Source organism: Ciconia boyciana, chromosome 8 (assembly GCF_034638445.1).
Source record: "Ciconia boyciana chromosome 8, ASM3463844v1, whole genome shotgun sequence".
NCBI lineage: Eukaryota > Metazoa > Chordata > Aves > Ciconiiformes > Ciconiidae > Ciconia > Ciconia boyciana.
In genome coordinates this window covers 56278936-56298044 of record NC_132941.1, presented here as the reverse complement: position 1 = coordinate 56298044, position 19109 = coordinate 56278936, and the positions used below count along the sequence as shown (strand labels likewise).

At 40.9% G+C, this 19109-nt stretch overlaps 1 protein-coding gene across 7 annotated transcripts in view; it reads left to right on the top strand.

Annotated features, from left to right (window-relative positions):
• The first annotated feature begins 774 nt into the window (after positions 1-774).
• Positions 775-19109, top strand: part of GPAM (glycerol-3-phosphate acyltransferase, mitochondrial) — a 33429-nt gene continuing 15094 nt past the window's right edge. Inside the window, exons 1-12 of one of the 7 annotated variants that reach the window (XM_072870877.1) lie at positions 775-911; positions 1376-1503; positions 2865-2995; positions 5020-5142; positions 8150-8223; positions 11165-11278; positions 12522-12671; positions 13608-13704; positions 14699-14835; positions 16186-16285; positions 17000-17212; positions 17605-17718. In XM_072870877.1, the coding sequence (XP_072726978.1) occupies positions 2894-2995; positions 5020-5142; positions 8150-8223; positions 11165-11278; positions 12522-12671; positions 13608-13704; positions 14699-14835; positions 16186-16285; positions 17000-17212; positions 17605-17718 (1224 nt within the window). In that variant the 5' untranslated portion in view covers positions 775-911; positions 1376-1503; positions 2865-2893. Of the gene's footprint in view, positions 912-982; positions 1070-1375; positions 1504-2030; positions 2101-2433; positions 2633-2864; positions 2996-5019; positions 5143-8149; positions 8224-11164; positions 11279-12521; positions 12672-13607; positions 13705-14698; positions 14836-16185; positions 16286-16999; positions 17213-17604; positions 17719-19109 lie in introns of those variants that run through there. The other 6 variants (XM_072870878.1, XM_072870876.1, XM_072870879.1 and 3 more) reach the window with 6 other exon arrangements.

The window sequence follows — 19109 nt, the reverse complement described above, 5'->3', positions numbered from 1 at the left end:
GGTTACTTACATTTGTAAGCAGAATATTCACATTAGTGTAAAATGATATCTTGTATTTTGTCGCTTTATTCCTGTGTTGCACTGTTTTGAATAACCGTGAAGACTTGGACATTCAAAGAAGGAATGTTGGTGCTAGCCTTTCCGTAGGTCTGCAACTTAACTTAAGCCACAGAAAGACTGTCTTTAAATAGCCCAAGGCTGCCAAAGCCAAAACCTACTCTCAGCCCATGTTTGTTTATATGCAGCAATCTCAATCAACATTTACTTTTGCACTCAGTAAAAGGCAAACTGGCACTGCTGCAAGGCCAGGTAGGCAGATCGATACCTGTCCCGAATTTTCTGCAATTGTTCATTTCTACAGCAACTCCGTTGCAGCTCAGAGCCGCTGTAAACCCATACAAACACGATTTTACATAACTTTTCCAGTGTTTTTCTTTTTAGCAGCTCTGATTTGAGAGCAAAATAACCGTTAGTCACTTCTGTCGCCAGCAGGAGAGGGCAGGGGAGGCAGTTTGGTGGTGGAAACGGCTGTTTAACGATGCCCCTGCATCTGCGGTGGCTGCGGACGGTGACACCTGGCACCGAGGGGGAGAGGCCGCGCTGGGCTGCGGTTCAAAGCAGGGGCGGCCGGAGCTGCTCGGGGCAGCGCCGGTGCCGGCGCGGGGACGGGCACCGCCGCGGGTGCGGGGGGTGTAAGGGCGTCGCCGAGGAGCGGGCGGGCAGGGCCGGGCCCGCAGCCGGCGGGAGTCGGCGAGGGGCAGGCGGCCGCGGGCCCGCACCATGGCGACGGGCGCTCAGGAAGTCGCGTCAGGCCCGGCGCCGCCGCGCGGCCCGGCGGGCGGGCAGGGGGGCAGCGGCCGCTGCGGAGCCCGCGGTGCGGGAGCGGGAGCCCGGTCCGGGTCCGGGTCCGTGTCCGTGGGTGCTGCCCCCGGCGGCGGGGCGGGGCAGGGCAGGGGAGGGCGAGGGCTGCCGCGTGGCGGGAGGGGCGGGCCGCTGCCAGCAGCCGGCGGCGGAGCGCGGAGCCGGGGCGCGTGGGCTGCGCGGCGCCGCGGAGGAGCGGCCGGCCCGGGTGCGGGGGGCGCGGGTGGCGGCCCCCTCTGAGGGGCGGCGGGGCGAGGCGGCTGCCGTGGAGCCGAGCGGGGGGCGGGCGGGCGCGGGGAGCCTCGGCCGGCCCCGCGGGGGCTCCGGGGCCGGGGGCGCTGGGCCCTGCCGGGGGCCGGTGCCGGCGGTTGCCCGCGGCTGCCCGCGGTCGGCGCCCGCCCCTGGCGGCGGCGGGGGAGGGCGCGGGGACGGCCCCTTGGCAGCGGGTGGCGGCGTTGCCCGGGGTCGCTCCACACCCGATGCCCGCGCTCAACCGTCGTGGTTTTATTTATAGCAGATCTTGTGAGCGTGCGGGATACTCCAGCCCTGCTCCGAGCCGGTGGGGATGGCGTGCTTCAGCAGGTTAGCAGCGTAAGCGCCGCAGCGGAGAGCGGGCACTCGGGAGGGCAGATTTTGGTAGAGGTATGTATGAAGTTGCTGTTGCTCAAACAGGCTTTTAACCACGTATTTTTTTAAAGTTCGTCTTTTACCCATGCCGGTGCAGCCAAGGTCACCTTGAGCACGATTGGAGGACGCGTTTTGCTTTCACCGTTTAGATGTTTGTGAGCCTTTTTTTTGTATTTATTGGGTGGCTTAGATGTTAATTTGCCTGAGCACTAAGAAAAAAAAAAAAGGCAAATGGAGCGTAAGAGAATAACTTATGTACTTAGGCTGTGTAAAGATAAGTGTGCGTGTGGATGTGCTAGCTCAAACTCCAGTTTGTGCTGGGGACTCTGTGCGGAGGTATTGCAGGAGAGGTTTGCGTCTGCTTGGGGAGGACGGTAAGAGAGACAAAATGTTGGACTAAAGTTTTAGGCCTTGCTCTTGCAAATGTTAGCATACAGGGTGGGAACAGTCTTATTCCTGATGGCTCGTAGCTTGGCTGTAACGCAAGTTTCTTTGAGGTAGCAGATGGGAGAGGCGGTATTGCCACTTCACAGTTTCTCTAGAGGAAGATGCTGGGATTCCTATTTTGATGGCCCTCCGTAACAAAGCAGAGTAATTTGTAGTCTTTTGCAGGTATGCAGTACAACACTAAGTCGTTTTGCTATGTTTGGCCTACTTTCTTTTTTCTTTGGCTGAGGAGGAATAGTTTACTGTGCTTATTATATGAACTATATAACTTCCATTTTAAAATAATAGTGTAAGTTTAGACTTCTTTACTGCTTTTTAATCCCACAAGCCCGTAACGTCACTTATGTCAGCAGCACGTTCAGATTTAGGGGTGTACTTTTGTGTAGAGCACTCCTTCCTCCGAGGAGTTTGCAAACTGGTTTGACTACGGCTAGATCAGACACATAAAATATACTGTGAGATAGGACTGGGAGAGACTATTAATGAAATTTTTTTTAGATAATAGGTGTCCTTGAGAAGCAAATGATGAAAGAGTGAGGTTGTGGTGTGCAAGAGAATAGTAAACTTTTGAAAATGGCTGAAATGTGTATCCTTGTTGCTGAATGGTTTAAACCATGCAGTGAAGAACAGCGGAAAAGCATAAAGGGACTACACTGACCTGTAATGGGAAGAAGAGCAGGGAGAGAAAAACATGCAGGTAGCTGATTGGTGTGCTGTGTTTATGGAAATTGAATGTGCTGGGTTTTTTATCATATTAAAATCATGCTGATTTCAGACTGCAATGAGACTTCTTCAGAACGTAACTTCTACTGAAGGGTGCCAAAATACCAGTTTGCTAATTTATTGCTAGATACCCATCACTGAAATTATGCGTGTGTATATGTGTTTCTAGGTGTGTATATATATGTATGTATGTTATTATTTTGCAGCTTCTGATCTTCAGTTCAACTCCTGTGTCATGGATGAAACTGCTTTGTCCCTTGGAACAATAGATGTTTCCTATTTGTCCACCTCAGCAGAGTGCAGTATCAGTAGATGTAAGCATTCCAGTGAAGAATGGGTAAGTAAAAATCATGAATGTTACTGGCCATATTTATCTTATTTTTTCATCAAGTCGAAGGTGGACTTTTTTTTATTATTATGAAGAATGAAGATAAGACATCACCTCTGTCATGCATGATACAGTTTGGTTTTAATTTAACTTGAAATGTAAGGAGGAACCAACAGTTCAGTGCTGTGCCAAAGACCAATGTTGCTAGAAAAGAAAAAGCCTATCAAACCCTATTGATAGTCTTACAGTCTTCGGGTGTGATGTAACTAATCATTTTATGTAGCAGTAAATCTGCAGAATCCCATTCTGGAGTAGACTGAGGTCAAACAGAAAGTCAAATGGAAAGCTTGTTGCTGTTCTGAAGGACATAGTTTGAAATGCACAGGTGAAAAGGAGCGTGAAGCTAAAGATCATGGTCATGTAGCCATTGTAGCTGGAGCTTTTCGTGCAATAGAGGAGGGAAGAGAAAATTTGGTGGATATAAATAAGGAGCCTATTAAAAGTCCATGTTCTCTGTTGAGTGAGTCTTGGGATTTGGAGGAGACAAAGGGGGCAGTGAGCAGAGAGGGCTGGGTGGAGCAAAAAGAACCACACGGGGACTGGGCTGGTACTGGTTGGTTTAGAAGCATAGGTTAGGAAGAATTAGACGCGGCTCTGGAGAGGAGGAGTTTGAACTTGATACAGAAGAGTTAGAGACATGGTCAGAGTTGAGGGAAAGGACAGACGTCCTGGCAGCTGGCTTTTCTGTATAGCTAGATGTAAGTTACATGGAACAGCAAGCTGCGGTAACCAAGAGATCTGTGAGAGACAGGGATAAAGGCAGGCGAGACAAAAGAGGTAGGAATGAGGTTTTGTAAGAAAGTGGTTGCAAGTTCAGTCAGGGCTTGGAGGCAAGCAGAATGAAGACAGTATTGTTACAAAGTTGGTTCATTTTGGAGTTAGCATTACAGAAGGTGATAGGGAAGGGATTGGGCCAGGCTTAGCATCTCGATGCTTGTTTATTTCAGATGGAAGACTTAGCCTTGGAATAATTGCCAATTCATACCGCTTGCCAAATGTGATATGTGCACATTTTAGTTTTTAGGCATCTTCAGCATTGCTTTTGACTTTCTGGTTGTTTCTCACTGGGCTGGCTTTCTAGCTGAGTATGTGATGATCTGTATTTGTGTTTTCCAACCCTTATGCTGGTTTAAGGTATTGGTTCTACCCTGCTTCTCTTCCACTTAAATGTGCTATTTTAAACAATGTTTTGGTTTTGTTTTGGTATGTTTTTGTAACTTCTTTTTTATTAAAAACTTAGAATATATGGTTCAGAAAATGACAATCCAGTGCTCATTCTCAGGCAAGCAATAATTCAGTAGACTTTAATGGGAACGATCAACGTCTTTGTAAAAATCGTAGTTAAATATATATTCATTATGTCCTAACATAGAGAATGTGTTCTGTGAATGCAGTTACTTTAGATTTTTTGGTTCTGTAAGCTTCAGAAAGACAGTGTAGCGTTGGAGAAGGCACAGTGGTTCCTTTTTCATATCACTTTGCATGAAACTGCTGAAAAGGAGCCTACAGGGTCAACGGAGTTAATATTTGCCTACATTCAGTCATGCAATTTTACAGGGTGATGTCCAGTTAAAGCCTAAAATACATTGCTCTTATTACAAGCACCCTTACGTTATTGAGAATGTAATTTACTGTTAATTTCTTCCACTTTTCTCAGCTGTCAGTTTCCTTGCTGTTGCTTATTAGAGTTATTATTTATTTGAAAATTTTGTGTGTCAGCAAATGCTGCAGTGCTTAAGATACATAAGTACGACACTGTGATTTTTTGCTTTTATTTTTTAAAATCACATCATCGGAGATAATATAATTTATTTTAGAAAAATCTTGGAAAATTTTATGTTAGTTTAGTTAGTTAGTTAGTTTTACGTAAATTTTTTGTGTGTGTGTCTGGCATCTTCTCTTACTCAAAGTTTTCACATACCCAGTAAAACACATATTTCTGGATATTTATACAGTGGTCTTTTGTTCTGCAGGGAGAGTGTAACTCTAGGCCCACTCTTTTCCGATCCGCCACTTTAAAATGGAAAGAGACTCTGTTGAGCAGAAAAAGGCCATTTGTGGGACGATGTTGCTACGTATGCACTCCCCAGAGCCGGGTAAGAAGATTATGGACTGGATTACATTTGACAATAACGCATAGTTGCAGCGTAATGAAGTTTCAGTATTTTTCTTGCTTTCAGAATTAAGGTTACAATGTTCTTACTTCATAAAGAAATACAGTTTTTCACCTTTGTTTAAGGTTATATTTTTTGTCATGGAATTAATGGATGACACAGACCTGTTGTGATGCTTTGTCTCCCGCTTTTGAGTGTGGACTTATTCCTTGCACAAAGCTCTCTCTTGCTCTTCAGAATTAGCACTAAGAAATTGTATGGAAAAATTGTCTGCTCTGCTAGATTAATAATGGGAATTTGGTGCATATGAAAGTATTAAGGCTTACTTTTAGGACACTTAATTCTCTATCCACAGAATAAGTACAGTTTTGAAAGTAAGCAATATGCTTCCCTTCAAACTTGAGAAGGCAGGTTGGTTTTCTACACCTGGCTGATTCCTGACTTCTCAGCCCAGCCTGGACACAAGGAGTGCCAGTTAGAGTAGTGGGGATATTTGTCTGCTGGGAACAGTGTCAAGATGGTGGCTCTAGAGGGGTTGACCAAGCTGATTTAAAATGTGAACTTTATTGAACTGCATTACGGCTTTCCGTAAGCTGAAGATGCAAAATGCTGATAAATGGCATAATATAGTTTGTAGCCGGTTCATCATGTAATTTGACTATGTGTACACCATGGGCTTTAAATTGCACTCAGTTACACCTGCACTGAGGTCCATGGTTGGCTGGACTAGAGGGAAAATTTTCTTGTTTCTTTGACCAAGGAAAAGTTGTTATTTCACTCCACTCTATTCCTATGCCAGAATAGAAAATTGTAGCAATGACATATGAATGTGGGATAGAAATCCAAATGTGCCGTGAAGGCTACGTATGATATGGGCGACAAGACAATCAATTAGATAAACCGAGACTACTTCTAACAGACACTTAAGTGTTTTGACTTGTAAAAAGATGTGTAGGAATCCTCAACTTAGGCCTTTATACATTTAGTAATTAGTGTGTTAGTAATTAGACTGTTCCTCTCAAGTTGGGAATTACGCTTTAGGAAGGAAAATCTTGTTCTGTATTTTGTCCATTTAATAAGGAACTAATTACCTGTCCTGAGATCCCACTTAGGAAAGGGGCATGACCTGATTAAGCACTTTATTGCCTTCTGCCACAAGGAGAAAATACCATCCTTGCAGCAGATGATAACAAACTAGATCCTCTCATTAGATGCTAGATATTTCAATTTTTTTGAGCTGCCTGTTTCGTTAATTCTCTTAAGGAAAAGGGATGGATGAGCCAGACAGAATGCCTGTTAGTTGGCCAAACTAACACCTTGCCTGGTGCAGGGGGTGGGAAGTCTTGCTTCTCCCTATTCTGTTCCTTCCTGCTCTCCTGGGGGCCGATCAAGTTCACTAACCAAGCAGAAAACTACCTGCTTTATTTATTCACTTAGTCTGGCTGTCTTAGTTTTTTACCTTGCCTGAATGAAGTTGGCTTGTTAAGGGGTGTGATGAATGCTAGAGGTGGTGTAAGTTAGGAGGTGGGGGATAGTGTTTAGAGGGAAAGGGTAGAATGTGATGGTGGGACCCGGGCTTCTCTCTTGCAGCGGCAGGGAGATGCTGTATCAGCTCACTTGGTCTTACAGAACCACATCTTGACATAGGATTGGGGAAAAGTTAAAAAAGGAAAAGCTAACGTGTGACATTACAGCTGGAGGATGAAGTTCACAGAGCGAGGTTATAACTTAACAGTTAGAGCACTGGAATGGACTTGGGTGTTCAGTGCTACTTAACTTTTTGTTGCTGATTTTTTTGGGAGACCGAGAACAAGTCATTTTGCTTCTCTTTGCCAGAACATTTCATCTAGCTTTAAGATCCACAAAAAATTACCAGAGAATAGTCAAAGAAATTAGTATTACCTTGAAGTTTCCTCTTAAGAGCCTAGAGCAACAATTTGTTGATTGTATGTACTATACAGTTACGCTTTAACATGGGGCAAAAGACTGTGTGCTCCCACTGTAGCACGTCATTTCTACCTGATTTGCAACTGACATAGACACATGATTTTAATTTGTGGCAAATGGTGTGTCCTAAATAAAATACAAACAAATGAGACTCTTACCTGACTGCCATTGCAAAATTGGTAGTGAGCCTGTTCTGCAGCTACGCTGTTGCTGGTAACCATCTTCTCCTTCACTGTCCTGTTTTTGCCTTCCTTGACATGCACAGTACCAGTGGTTTTAGCTGTAATTCACTGTTGGCATGATACCAGTTTTATAATTAAATATTATTTGGGCAGAAAGAAACTAGCCTCTCAGTCAAGGTACTTACTTGGAATGTGGAAGATTAAAGTTTAGGTCTTCCTGCCAGGGAATATTTGTTTACCCACAGTGGAACTGCTCCCAGACTCATCCCAGAACAGTTAATAGCCTGGCATGTAGAGTCTGTACCAGGGATGCAGAAGGCTGGATTGAGTTTGTTGTTCAGGCAGAGCAGGGGTGTGGAGATTTGCCACCTAACCACGGATGAATATCCTGACCCTTGGGCTGCCGTTACGTGATGCCTGATCTGCTGGCAAACTGGATGTCACAGACTGAGCGTCAAAAGGCTCATGATTATACTAATGCTGAATGTGGCTTAATAAAGTTCTGTCTCAAAGATGCATTCTCTATTATGACAAGTCAGGGTTTATATTACATCAGAATATGATAAAATATTCTGGCTTGAAGAATACAACCAATACAACCATTTCTGTATGCAGTAGAGCCTAGAGAATACTTTGAAAGTATTGGAGTTGGGAATAGTGACTTTCTGAATTTCATTTTCATTTCAGAACAGTTTGTGTGTACTTTATAAGCAAATTCAGCACTTCTCTGCTTTGCTTTTTGTTTATAATAGAGGTGAAAAACATTGCACTATCTTAAAATATTGTGGTGAATGTAAACACACAGCTATTCTTACATAACAAAATAGTCCACCAATGTTTTTTTTTTCTTGGTTTTACAGGATAACTTCTTCAATGCTAGTATTCCTTCTTTGGGTCTGCGTAATGTCATATATATCAATGAAACACATACGAGGTAATGTAGCAAGTCTTTCTTTTGCTTTTAAAATCCAATGTGTTCTGATCTTATGGCAGGGAAATCTCTAGGATAGTCTGGACTGAGTGAATATATATTGCTGTCCTAAAAATGCAGGAATTGATGCTGACTTCAGGAAAGTAATGTACTTGTTAAATCCGGCTGTGTCTATCTGGGAGCTGGGCAAAGTCCTTTGGGGTTATAAGCAAGGAGTGTAAGGGTCAAACCTGTTTCACAAAAAACAGAGCATGTTTAAATCCTTTCTCCTTCAGTGGAAATGGCAGCATCTGTAGCATAATGCTGAGAGGAGCTGTTTTATTTCTATGCTTAAGAATGACTTCAGGCTTCATTTTAATTTACTGAGCAGATCTGGCTCACAATTTAGGCGTTGACCATTATCAATAAAGACAATTAAATCTGAACATGTCTTGCTAGACTTTCTCTCCTCTGCCTCAGTAGTAGAGTGCAGCTCCTGAAGGATGGTGTATATGACCTAAAAATTATGATTTATATTTGCGCTATTGGAAATATATCTTGTGTCTGGGATGAAGACACTGGAAGTACACAAAAATCTTTATTCTGTTCTTTGGAAAGTTAATAATGCTTGCTAAGGTTTTCACAGTAATCATTAGCATAAGCAGATCCTGCAGTGTTTGTCATAGTCAGAGCAAACAAAGAGAGGCCAGCAGCCTGAAAGAAATGAGCCAAAGTGCCTGAGCAGAAGAAAGGCAGCATTGTGCTGTGCTTGAGAGGGAGGAAGCTAATGTTAGAGGCTGTTCTTTTTTCAATTTGAATTAATTATGTTTTTTTAAGAGTTGAGCTTGTAGTTTAGAATGCAGAAAAATAACTGAAATAGTGTTTAACTTTAACTTTTTTTTTTTAATTAGTTTCAAAAGTCTAATGCTTGAATGGTTTTGAATGGTCAGAGTTACTTAAATTAGAAGTATAAGGGCAACAAAATATGGGTTAATGAAGTATTCTGAAATAAAATGCCTTTAGCTCAGAATGTCATTATAGTCTGAAAATTGACAGTTTTAATGAAGTTCTGAGGTCCCATGGGGTTACATAGTCACAGTTTCTTGGCCTTAGAAAGCAAGAGGGATTCTCTTTAACCGCTAGTGTACTGTACTTGTATTGAGACATTACCACAGCCTTTTTCAGAGGTGTGAATACGTCAGTTTCATAATATATCTTGACCGGGTCTATCTTGGCCGGGTGTGGTTTTTGTCTTCTATCATTGCTACATGATTAGAAAACAGATTTTTCTAATTATACTACATCGTATTGAAGCTGTAAAATGAATGTAGAAGCCTTTATACCTGGACAGATCCCTGCAACAGCTGGATGTGTTGTGATGATACGTTCATAGTTACCAAAACTGTTCTCAGAAAGAAGCATATCCTTAACTTTGCTTTTTAGAAAAATCAATAAGGCTCTCAAACTCCAAGGGGAAGGGGAAAATGGAAAAGCAATTAAAAGAGTCACCAGTCTACTTCCCTGACAGGCATAAATAGCAAAATTCTTTGTCCTTTGAGATGGTCTGAATATTTGTATAACCATTATGTGTCAGACTGTGCCGATGGCTTGTGCATGTGCGCTCATCTCAGTTATAGTGCAAGTGGCCTGAGCACTCAGGTGGTTTGGCCTTTTACAGTGTAAAAGTTCCTTCTCATCTTTCCTACCTGGTTTTAACACATACATAAATTTACTGAAATGTGGTGGGGAGGTTTAACAGCCAAGATCAGTAACTCGGGTGACGACAAGGAGCGAGACCTTGGCGGCACTCCAGCATGGAAACCAACATGAGTATTGCCACCCGTGGTTCACTTTGGGACACTCGCTGGACCATCAGTGGTGCATTGCACTGGTAGTCCTCAGGAAGGGGTTTTTGCATAATACTGAGTGCTCCGGTCTTAGGAACGGCCAGAGTTTAATTTCTTCTTCCAAGTGTTAGTTCTGCCCCATCACATCAGCTCTGCTCTTTGGGGGTCCCAGCTCTCTTTGGTTTGTGGAGTGACCCGCATGAGTGGTGGCTTGTCCAGTCCTGGCCTGGTAAGTGAGGTAGGGAACTGTGAGGAGAGAAAATAGTAATGAATATTCACTGCTGGGGACTGGATTTTATCCCTTCCTGTGTCACATGCATCTTCTGTGATGTTAGGAAAACTGTTCAAAATAACATGCTTATATGATCCAGAGAGTAGAGGACAGGGTTAATTTAAAAGGCAGAGACTGGCCACGTAACCTAAGTTGCCTTTCTTAAATGCTTGAATGGTAGAGAGATTTACTGATTATTTAGTGGTTCTACTTCTGTTAAAACTTTGCAAGGCGAAGGTACGTAGGAGGCACATAGGACTGGGTGTTTAAAAGTACTGGAAAGGAAGAAAAGATTACCAAAAAAGTGGTTTTAGTGTTGGTGGCTAATACAGACATATTTTCAAAAGTGCCTGTGAGAGTTTACCCTGTGCATACAATGCGAGCAACTTTCCCAAGAGGGCTCAGTGTTTCCTGAAGAAGTTGACAAACCTCTTAGCTGGGCATTTTACATTCCTCGGTGGAAAGTCACCGAATCGGAAATGGGCACTACATCTTCTTTTGTCCTCCCTGAGCTGGGGAGTCGGTTCCAGGGCACAGGCAAAATGTATATGCTGGTTTGTACCTACTTCCCTGTGATACTATGGATGTTTTAAGGCCAGTATCACCCTGAATTGAAGTAATGCAGACCTCAGTTGTCTCCGATATTTTGCACTACTCATCAGTTATTTCATCTGTAACATTAACATATTGACAATTTACTAGAAGATACAGAAGCTTTTAGACAGCCCTTCATAAAACTTTACTTACTTTTGCTTCTTAATTGTATTTTTAGGTATGTTTAAAATTCTTTTTTTTGGCAGTGAAATATTTCGAGGGTCACAATCAAATACCTTTCATATTTTTGTAGGTACAGAGGGTGGCTTGCGAGACGCCTTTGTTATGTCCTTTTTGTGCAAGAGAGGGATGTTCATAAGGGTATGTTTGCCAAGAATCTGACAGAAAATGTGCTGAATAACAGCAGGTAAGATAATGCAAAATAAACTTTTTTATATGAGTGATACATTATAATATGATTCAAGAATTTGGAAACGGCAGGTTTTGAAAATCAGACTATTTAAAATATTAGAAGATACAGTATCTTCAGCACAGCCCTTCAGGACTGTAGCTTGCAACTTCTGTTTGAGTAATAAAACAGGGGAGATCAAGAATTAGAAATCTCCAAATGAGTGATGCATAGTGGGTGGACAGCAGACAGTACACAGAAGAATAAATTGCTACATGGGAACTCTTCAAACATTTGTTTATCTAATTCATGTAAATCATTACCACTAAAGTAATCCTGCAGTCATCAGAAATTGTCAGTGTTTCAGAAATAATAGGAAAGCAGCATTTCAGAGTATCCTGAGTGTACACCAAGAGTGTGAGGCAAAACTGGAAAAAGGCTATAGAACAAAATACCCACCCTTTATTTTGTGGAGCTTGTTTTCTGGTTCATATACTGCATTTTGCATGGGACACTGAGCCCCTGATTAGCTATTAAGGTATCTGTTTTCCCTGGACACAAAGAAACTCGACCGCATTCCCACTCCTTGAGTCTGCTTTTGTCAGAGGCCACACACTGCCTACATTAACATTCCTAAGTCTCCTGAATTGTTAATGTTCGAGTCCTATCTGAAGATGATAGCATTGCTTTTGAAAAGTAAAGCAGACCATGTTGTGCCACAGTTATGGTGTGTTAAACCACTTAATCTCTCTTAGATATATTTTAAATGGGGAAAATAGCCCTTATAAAATTTAGTTACACATTCTCAGTAAAACTGGGAATTCAAGGGGGAAGATACCACAGAAGTGCAAAATAGCAACTGCATAAATCTGTCTAATGAGCTAAGTGAAATTACTATGGCAGGAAAAAGAAAATATTAACAAAGAGGAGATTTCAGATGTTCTTTCTGTATTTTTAACCTTATTAACCATTTCTGAAAATTGGCAATCTCTTAATATCAGTACCTGTGAACTGCGTACATACTGTTTTATATGGTCAACTTTCAGTTCGTTCATCCATCATCCAGCTGTTTAATCAGAGCTTAGAAAACTACTGCATTAAATTTAATGCATTTGGAGTACACAATACTTCAGTGTGCATGTTCTTTCATGCCTACAAGTTACTCCTGTAGTAATATATAGCTCATTCCCAGCAGTTGTTGTCTGTGTCTTGAACTTTTCTGTGGCGGGACAGTCTCATAAGTTTTACTTTTTAATGTTAGAGTCCAGAAGGCCATTGTAGATGAAGCTTCTGAACCAAGTGCTCCGGGTAGTTTTGCTCAGACGGATCCTAAAGCTATCAACAAAGTGAAAAAAAAAGCTAGGAAAATTCTCCAGGAAATGGTAGCAAATGTGTCACCTGCTTTAATCAGGTAAGAAAAATGGCTCATCAGTATTGTCAATGCGTAGAAGGACAGCCAAGCTCTCTCTGTATTATACCAGCAGAGCTTGTAATACATTATTCATAAATAATGAATAATTATTCCAAAAATAATACATTATTCATAAAAAACCCTTTTCTAATGTTAACTAATGAAATGGTAGTTATTCTTCATTTTCAGATGCAGCAGAAACCCTCTGCCTTTTCAAGGGATAACTCTTACGATAAGATTAAATACAGACTTTTTTTTTTTTTTTCTCCTGAAACTAGGCTTGGTGCTAATGCCTAGACCAATATTAGTATCCTTTGTTGTTTCAGGCTGATAGGAGCGAGAGCAGCTAGCTGCAGCATCTTAGACTGTGAAAGATCTTTTTTCCAGTAGCCCACTAAATATCATAACCTGTAGTTATAAATATCCCAGAGAGCGTCTTATCTTAGATAAAATCTTCTACTGTGGTGTCTGCCTTTACTACTAAGGATGAATTAGTCTCTGTCATCTTCCTAGTCCCCTTCACCGACTTTTGTGATGCAAACCCTATATTTTTTGTAACTATATTAAATTCTCCCACAAGACCAGATACATGCTGTCACCTAACAGGTCACCTAACTAGCTTAGTTACTATAATTGATCATAGGACCTCCATTAACTTGCCCCATATGTAAAGTGGTCTCTGCCCTTTGAACAGCCTTCACTGAGGTTGACAATAACAAGTTTTGTGTCATAATTGCAGGAGGCTGAAATGTGGTTACTAACCGTGGCTTAGCTGATAGGCAAAAACTTGTTAAGCAACTGGATTTTATAGTAATTTTGTTTGAATATAAAGTAATCAGATTTTATGGCTTTGCCTTTAGTCATATAGAAAGAAGCAATATAAAACGGAGGCAGCGATGAATGGAACTTTTTGAGTTGTGTTTGTTCTTCCTTCAGGTTGACCGGCTGGGTGTTACTGAAGTTGTTTAACAGCTTTTTCTGGAATATTCAGATCCACAGAGGTCAAATAGAAATGGTCAAAGCAGCAACAGAGGTAAGGGAGGGTGGGGAAGAATCTAGTAAGGCAGATTTCTGATGTAGTTTCTATTAATATTTACAGCACTTTCTCTTTTTGGGAGAGTTCTGCTAAGTCTGTATGATATCAGATTGTAGATAGATCTCTCTCATAGCTGTGAAATAATGTTTTTAATTAAATATAATGCTCTTTGAGTTGCTTAACCTAAAATAATATGTGAACTCTGGTTTTACCTTTGTTTCAGGATCAAATTTTAACTATCAGGCTGAATTATTATCTCAGATAACCTGCTTCCAGCATTATTTCTTTTTTTTGTGCTGAGGCAGCCAGTAATAAATTAGTAGGTCTACTTAGGATTTTTCACTCTTACCTTAATTTGGAATAAAAATCTTTAAGAAATTAACTTTCCCTATTTCTTACTAGCCATCTGTTCCCAGTTCTTCGATATTTATTGAAATTGATCAAAATAACTCCTAAATTCTACCATTTTCTTTACACTCAAATTAATTGATTCTTTTTGCAGGGTTTACCTTAGAAAGAAGGATTAGATAAATAAAACAAACACAAAAAAGGTTCCTAATATTTTCTGTTATCTTTTGATTACAGTGTTTGGGAACCCCACTATTCATAGATCCTTGCTCATATCTAATGGAAAGAAATAGCAGTACTTGGGTGACACTGATGATTTGGCCACATCCCTTTAATTGTTTGATAGTTGTTTCAATACTGTGAGTCTGAAGAAACTGGGAAAATTAATCATTGTTTCTTGTAATGCATACAACTAAAAACTACAGTCCATGAAAATTAAGAAGTACAGTTGGCTAAAATGTTCTCGTTGTCACAGTGGAGTGAAAACCAGAAGTAAACAAACTGAATGATGGTAATCAGAAAATACCATCAGTTCTGATAATATGACGCTAGCAATGTCAGTGATGGATTTTAGAAAAGGAGTAATATTCCACAGTTCTTACCAACTGTTGTCTCTCTTTTTTTCCTTCTCTCTGCACCACAGATGAATTTGCCTCTTATCTTCTTGCCTGTTCACAAATCCCACATTGACTACCTGCTCCTTACATTCATTCTTTTCTGCCATAACATCAAAGCACCCTACATTGCTGCAGGGAACAATCTCAACATCCCCATCTTCAGGTAATAACCTCTTCTTATTTGAAAAAGACTGAGGTGGGGGATTGTCAGATGACCTGTTGCGCAATGTCCAGGTGTAAGATAATCTGAGTATTATTGGGCCATCACGTAGAACTTCTTTGGTTCCTATTACATGCTCAGAGAGAGAGCATAACAAAATCCTTCTGAGAAATTCTGTCATAAGTAGGGTAAGGAAGGATATTCCCTTCTTCTAGGAGTCTCAAAGTGGGTTAGGTGACTAAGGAAAGGTAAGTAAGTGAAAAAGTGTTGTGAATGGTCAACTCTTAATGAAGGTTAATGAGCTGGCTAATGGGCACTGACAGTACTGAGGGAATAATACTTCTTGGGAAAGTACTCCAATTTGGTCTCTGTTTAAATTGTATTTCTGGTAGCTGAAGAACATAAGAAGGTCTTTTAGGTAGTATTTTGTCAGTGAGACAGAATTTGAGGATGACTGATTTCTGAAAAGCCACTGGATATTGCAGGAAATGATGAGGAAAGAAGGGGGATACCTTGACTTAGAGGGTGTTTTGCACCAGAGCATGGTGGTCTGTGATGATCCCAGTAAGAAAGGCATTCAGTCTCTATAAAGTATCAATTAAAATGCTGTTTATTAGGGCTAGCAGTATAAAGGGAGCGAGACTAGTATAGGTAATCTAACGTCCCTTTAGTTGCTGGCAACCCCGAGTTGTGCAGCGTTCGGCGGGCCTCCGATGCACACACAGCACACCACGTGGACCCTGCTCACACACAGGGTTACCCCATTTTGGTCATTCAAGCTAGTATAGGATTTTCTTACAAGAAGACAACTCTATTCATAATTTCTTCTGTCAAACAGAAAGGATGTTCTCACAAGAACTTCTTGCTGCACTGTTAGATAAAGGCAAGGCCACGCAGGTGGCATAATTGCTGATGCCAAGTGCAAGCTGCCTGCAGGCTGCTCTGTTAAAATTAGCTGCCTGAGCTGATCCTGCAGCCAAGGGGTATGTGCAGCACAACATGGGCACAAAGGCCATGCTGTATGTGCAGCACAGGACGGACTTGGGCCAGCTCAGTTTAACTGTTATGTGGGTCACCAACATCTCAATGTACAATAGTGTCCTGGTCAGGGTCACTGCAGAGGGTAAGTGGTCTGTCAAGGGAGTGAAATGGAGTAAGACAGTGTAGAGAAGCTTGTTTCATAAGTTAAAGTAATATTTGTCTGGTCCCATCATGTATAAATAGTGTAATACACTTTAGTCTTTGAGAATTCAGTAATTTTGGTTCCTGTTGCATGCTAGGAATTTTGTACTGGACGCATAGTAGTTTTCTGCAAACTAAAATCAATGAGTATAATTCTTCTTTATTACGTAGCACATTGATCCGCAAGCTGGGAGGATTTTTCATTCGTCGAAAGTTAGATCAGAGTCCTGATGGTCGTAAGGACTTCCTCTACAGAGCTTTGCTCTACGTGGTACGTATTTCTTCTCTTTGTTTCTGTAGGTAGCGTTTCAGTCAGACGGCAAGTAGGAAGGTGAGTTTCATCAGTCTGGGGATGTGTTTTACTGCTTTGAATTTGTCTTAGGTTTTATGCTGAAAAAAAGGGATATGTTTTTGTATGAAGTCTTGAATGTATAGAATAAAAGAGAATTGAATGCCCAGCACCTTTGCGAATGAGCAGATTTTCACCTTGCGTAATCCTTATTAAAGAAAGTGGAATTGATACTCTCAGAATTAATGTTAAGCCTTGTTTCTGATTTCTTTTGTACTGGGGCATATCTACAGTGATTCTGTTAACTTCATGGAAGTCTCTGTTTATGATGGGTTGATGTAATCCTTTGTGCCATTCAGTATAATAGCTGTATTTGCATCTTTGAAGATGGGATGTACTGAGGAACCAAAAGGAGAGATGTACGCAAATCAGCTAGATCAACTGTTGCTAGAGATGCTGTTCTTTAACAAATGGCATTATACTGCTTGTATATTCATGCAAATTCAGTTGCAGTTTGGACTGGGTTTGTGTCAAGCATTAATTATTGCTTCTGTTTTTTTCACGAGTATTCATGCCAGCTCATGATCTTCCAATGTTTTTAAGAGGAAGTGGTTGCTGACAATATATTTCAAATGTGAATTTGCCAGTATAATTAGATATTTATTTTTTCCTCTTTTCCAATCTTTTTGTATTCAGCATGTAGAAGAATTGTTGAGACAGCAGCAGTTTTTAGAAATATTCTTGGAAGGCACACGGTCTCGAAGTGGAAAGACATCTGGAGCTAGAGCAGGTCTTTTATCTGTGGTGGTGGATGCTCTCTTCTCAAATGCTACTCCTGATGTCCTAATTATACCTGTGGGAATCTCCTATGATCGCATAATTGAAGGTCACTATAACAGTGAGCAGCTGGTAAGAGCAATTGAACAACTTGTTTTGCCTAGGGGATTTTCTGTTTATGTGCAGGAAAATGTGTTACATAGTTAAATTGAGTGCTAATAGTCCTCTGCCACATGTACTTGGTGTTAGTGTTGAAGAGCATAGAGCCATGAATCACAAAACCGCTCTGATAGGGAGTGCTGAGGTACGGGTGACATACTTCTAAGTGCACATTCATGACATGACAAATAATATACTCAAGTGGATATATATGGAAAACAAAGTTCTCTAGATTTACTTGACGTTCTAAGGTGTGTCAAAAGATTCGGCCTTGTTTTGTCTGCTGTTGCATGCATTTTAATTTTAAACATAACTTTTTAATTGCAAATTGGAAAAAACCCAAAACAACCACCCATGTTTTCCAGGGCAAGCCTAAGAAGAATGAAAGTCTTTGGAGTATAGCTAGAGGAGTCTTCAGAATGCTGCGGAAGAATTATGGGTGTGTCAGAGTAGATTTTGCACAACCATTTTCCTTAAAAGTAAGTTTGATATTTTGAAGATCCTTTTGAAGGTTTGACACTTCTGATGTTTCAATAGTGGGATGCATTTATTTTGATTTTTCTCTTTGTGGGTTACCATTGCTAGCATTATCTGCTGAAGTCCATCCAGTGGGACAAAAATATACCTGTTTTGCTGAAGGCATGAGTCTTCAGACACGTTTGTGTTAAGCTGAAATAGTCTCAGAGTTGATATAAAGGGTTGTGTTAGGTTTGAAATGGTGTAACTGTTCTCACTGGGCTTCTTTGTTTTGTTTTAACAAACAGTCTTTAAAATGATCCTTGTACCATGTTTAAGTTGTTGAGACATTTGGAATTGAAGGAAACTGAATACTGTTCTCCAGTTTGAGTAACTGAATGGTTTACACTGTTGTTGAGGAAGGGCATTTATCTCACTGGATTTTTAAAACTGCTAAGCAAATTAGCTATAAAAGTATCATGGATCATGTATCATAAAAATCTGCATATTCTTTGAATGTCATAGTTTATTACTAGTTTACAATTATTACCTATACTAGTTCACCAAATACTGTTATGTAGTTTCTCAGGGAATGGGGTGGTGCAGTACTAGCTGCCTTCACTTTTAAAATTTTCTCTGATCTCTTTGCAGAATCTGCTAGTACTATACTTAATTTATCTACATTTCACTAATCTGTGTTCTGCTACATTATACCTTATTTTTAGTGTGACTTTAATAAGATTAACTACTGTAACAACAACCTACTAGAATATTATTCAAATTAATTAGGTGTTCTTCTTTCTGCCCTACTTCTCTCAGAAAAGCGGTAGGTTGGAGAGCTTTGGAGGGTTCAATTACCGCAGCATGAAATTATTGTGACTGTCTGCACTGCATTATAATTAGCGTAGTAGGGAAAGATACTAATTCACTTCCAAAGGAGAAGGATTGGGTCACTTCCAGGCTGTTCTTGGTAGGGAGTTAACCTTCTTTTCCTTATACTGATCCAAGAATAATTGTTATCTGCCCTCTTAATCTGTTGAAACGCTGATCACTCTATACCTTCCTAGCAACCTCTATCAGGTCTCATTTATACGTGTATTCATTTTTGTACTCCAGAAAGGTAATAAATGACTTAAATTGTTTAAGTATGCCTTAACCAAGATTTGCGGAAGTGTAACTATTTTTAAATTGCTGTAGTTATGTCACTGCAGGCTTTTCTAGAGAAGAGCTTTGGGGGTTAATTCTGGGCATCTGCCGTTCTGTGAGCACAGGCTTAGAAGCAGAAGAGAGCAAGCTGGCTGTGAGTCTTTTAACCAGCTTTCCTGGGAGGGAACTGTTTTCCTGACCAGCAGGTTAAGTGGCTCTTTAGTTTCCCACATCAGTCTTTATAGAAACTGAAAGAACACAATGTCCT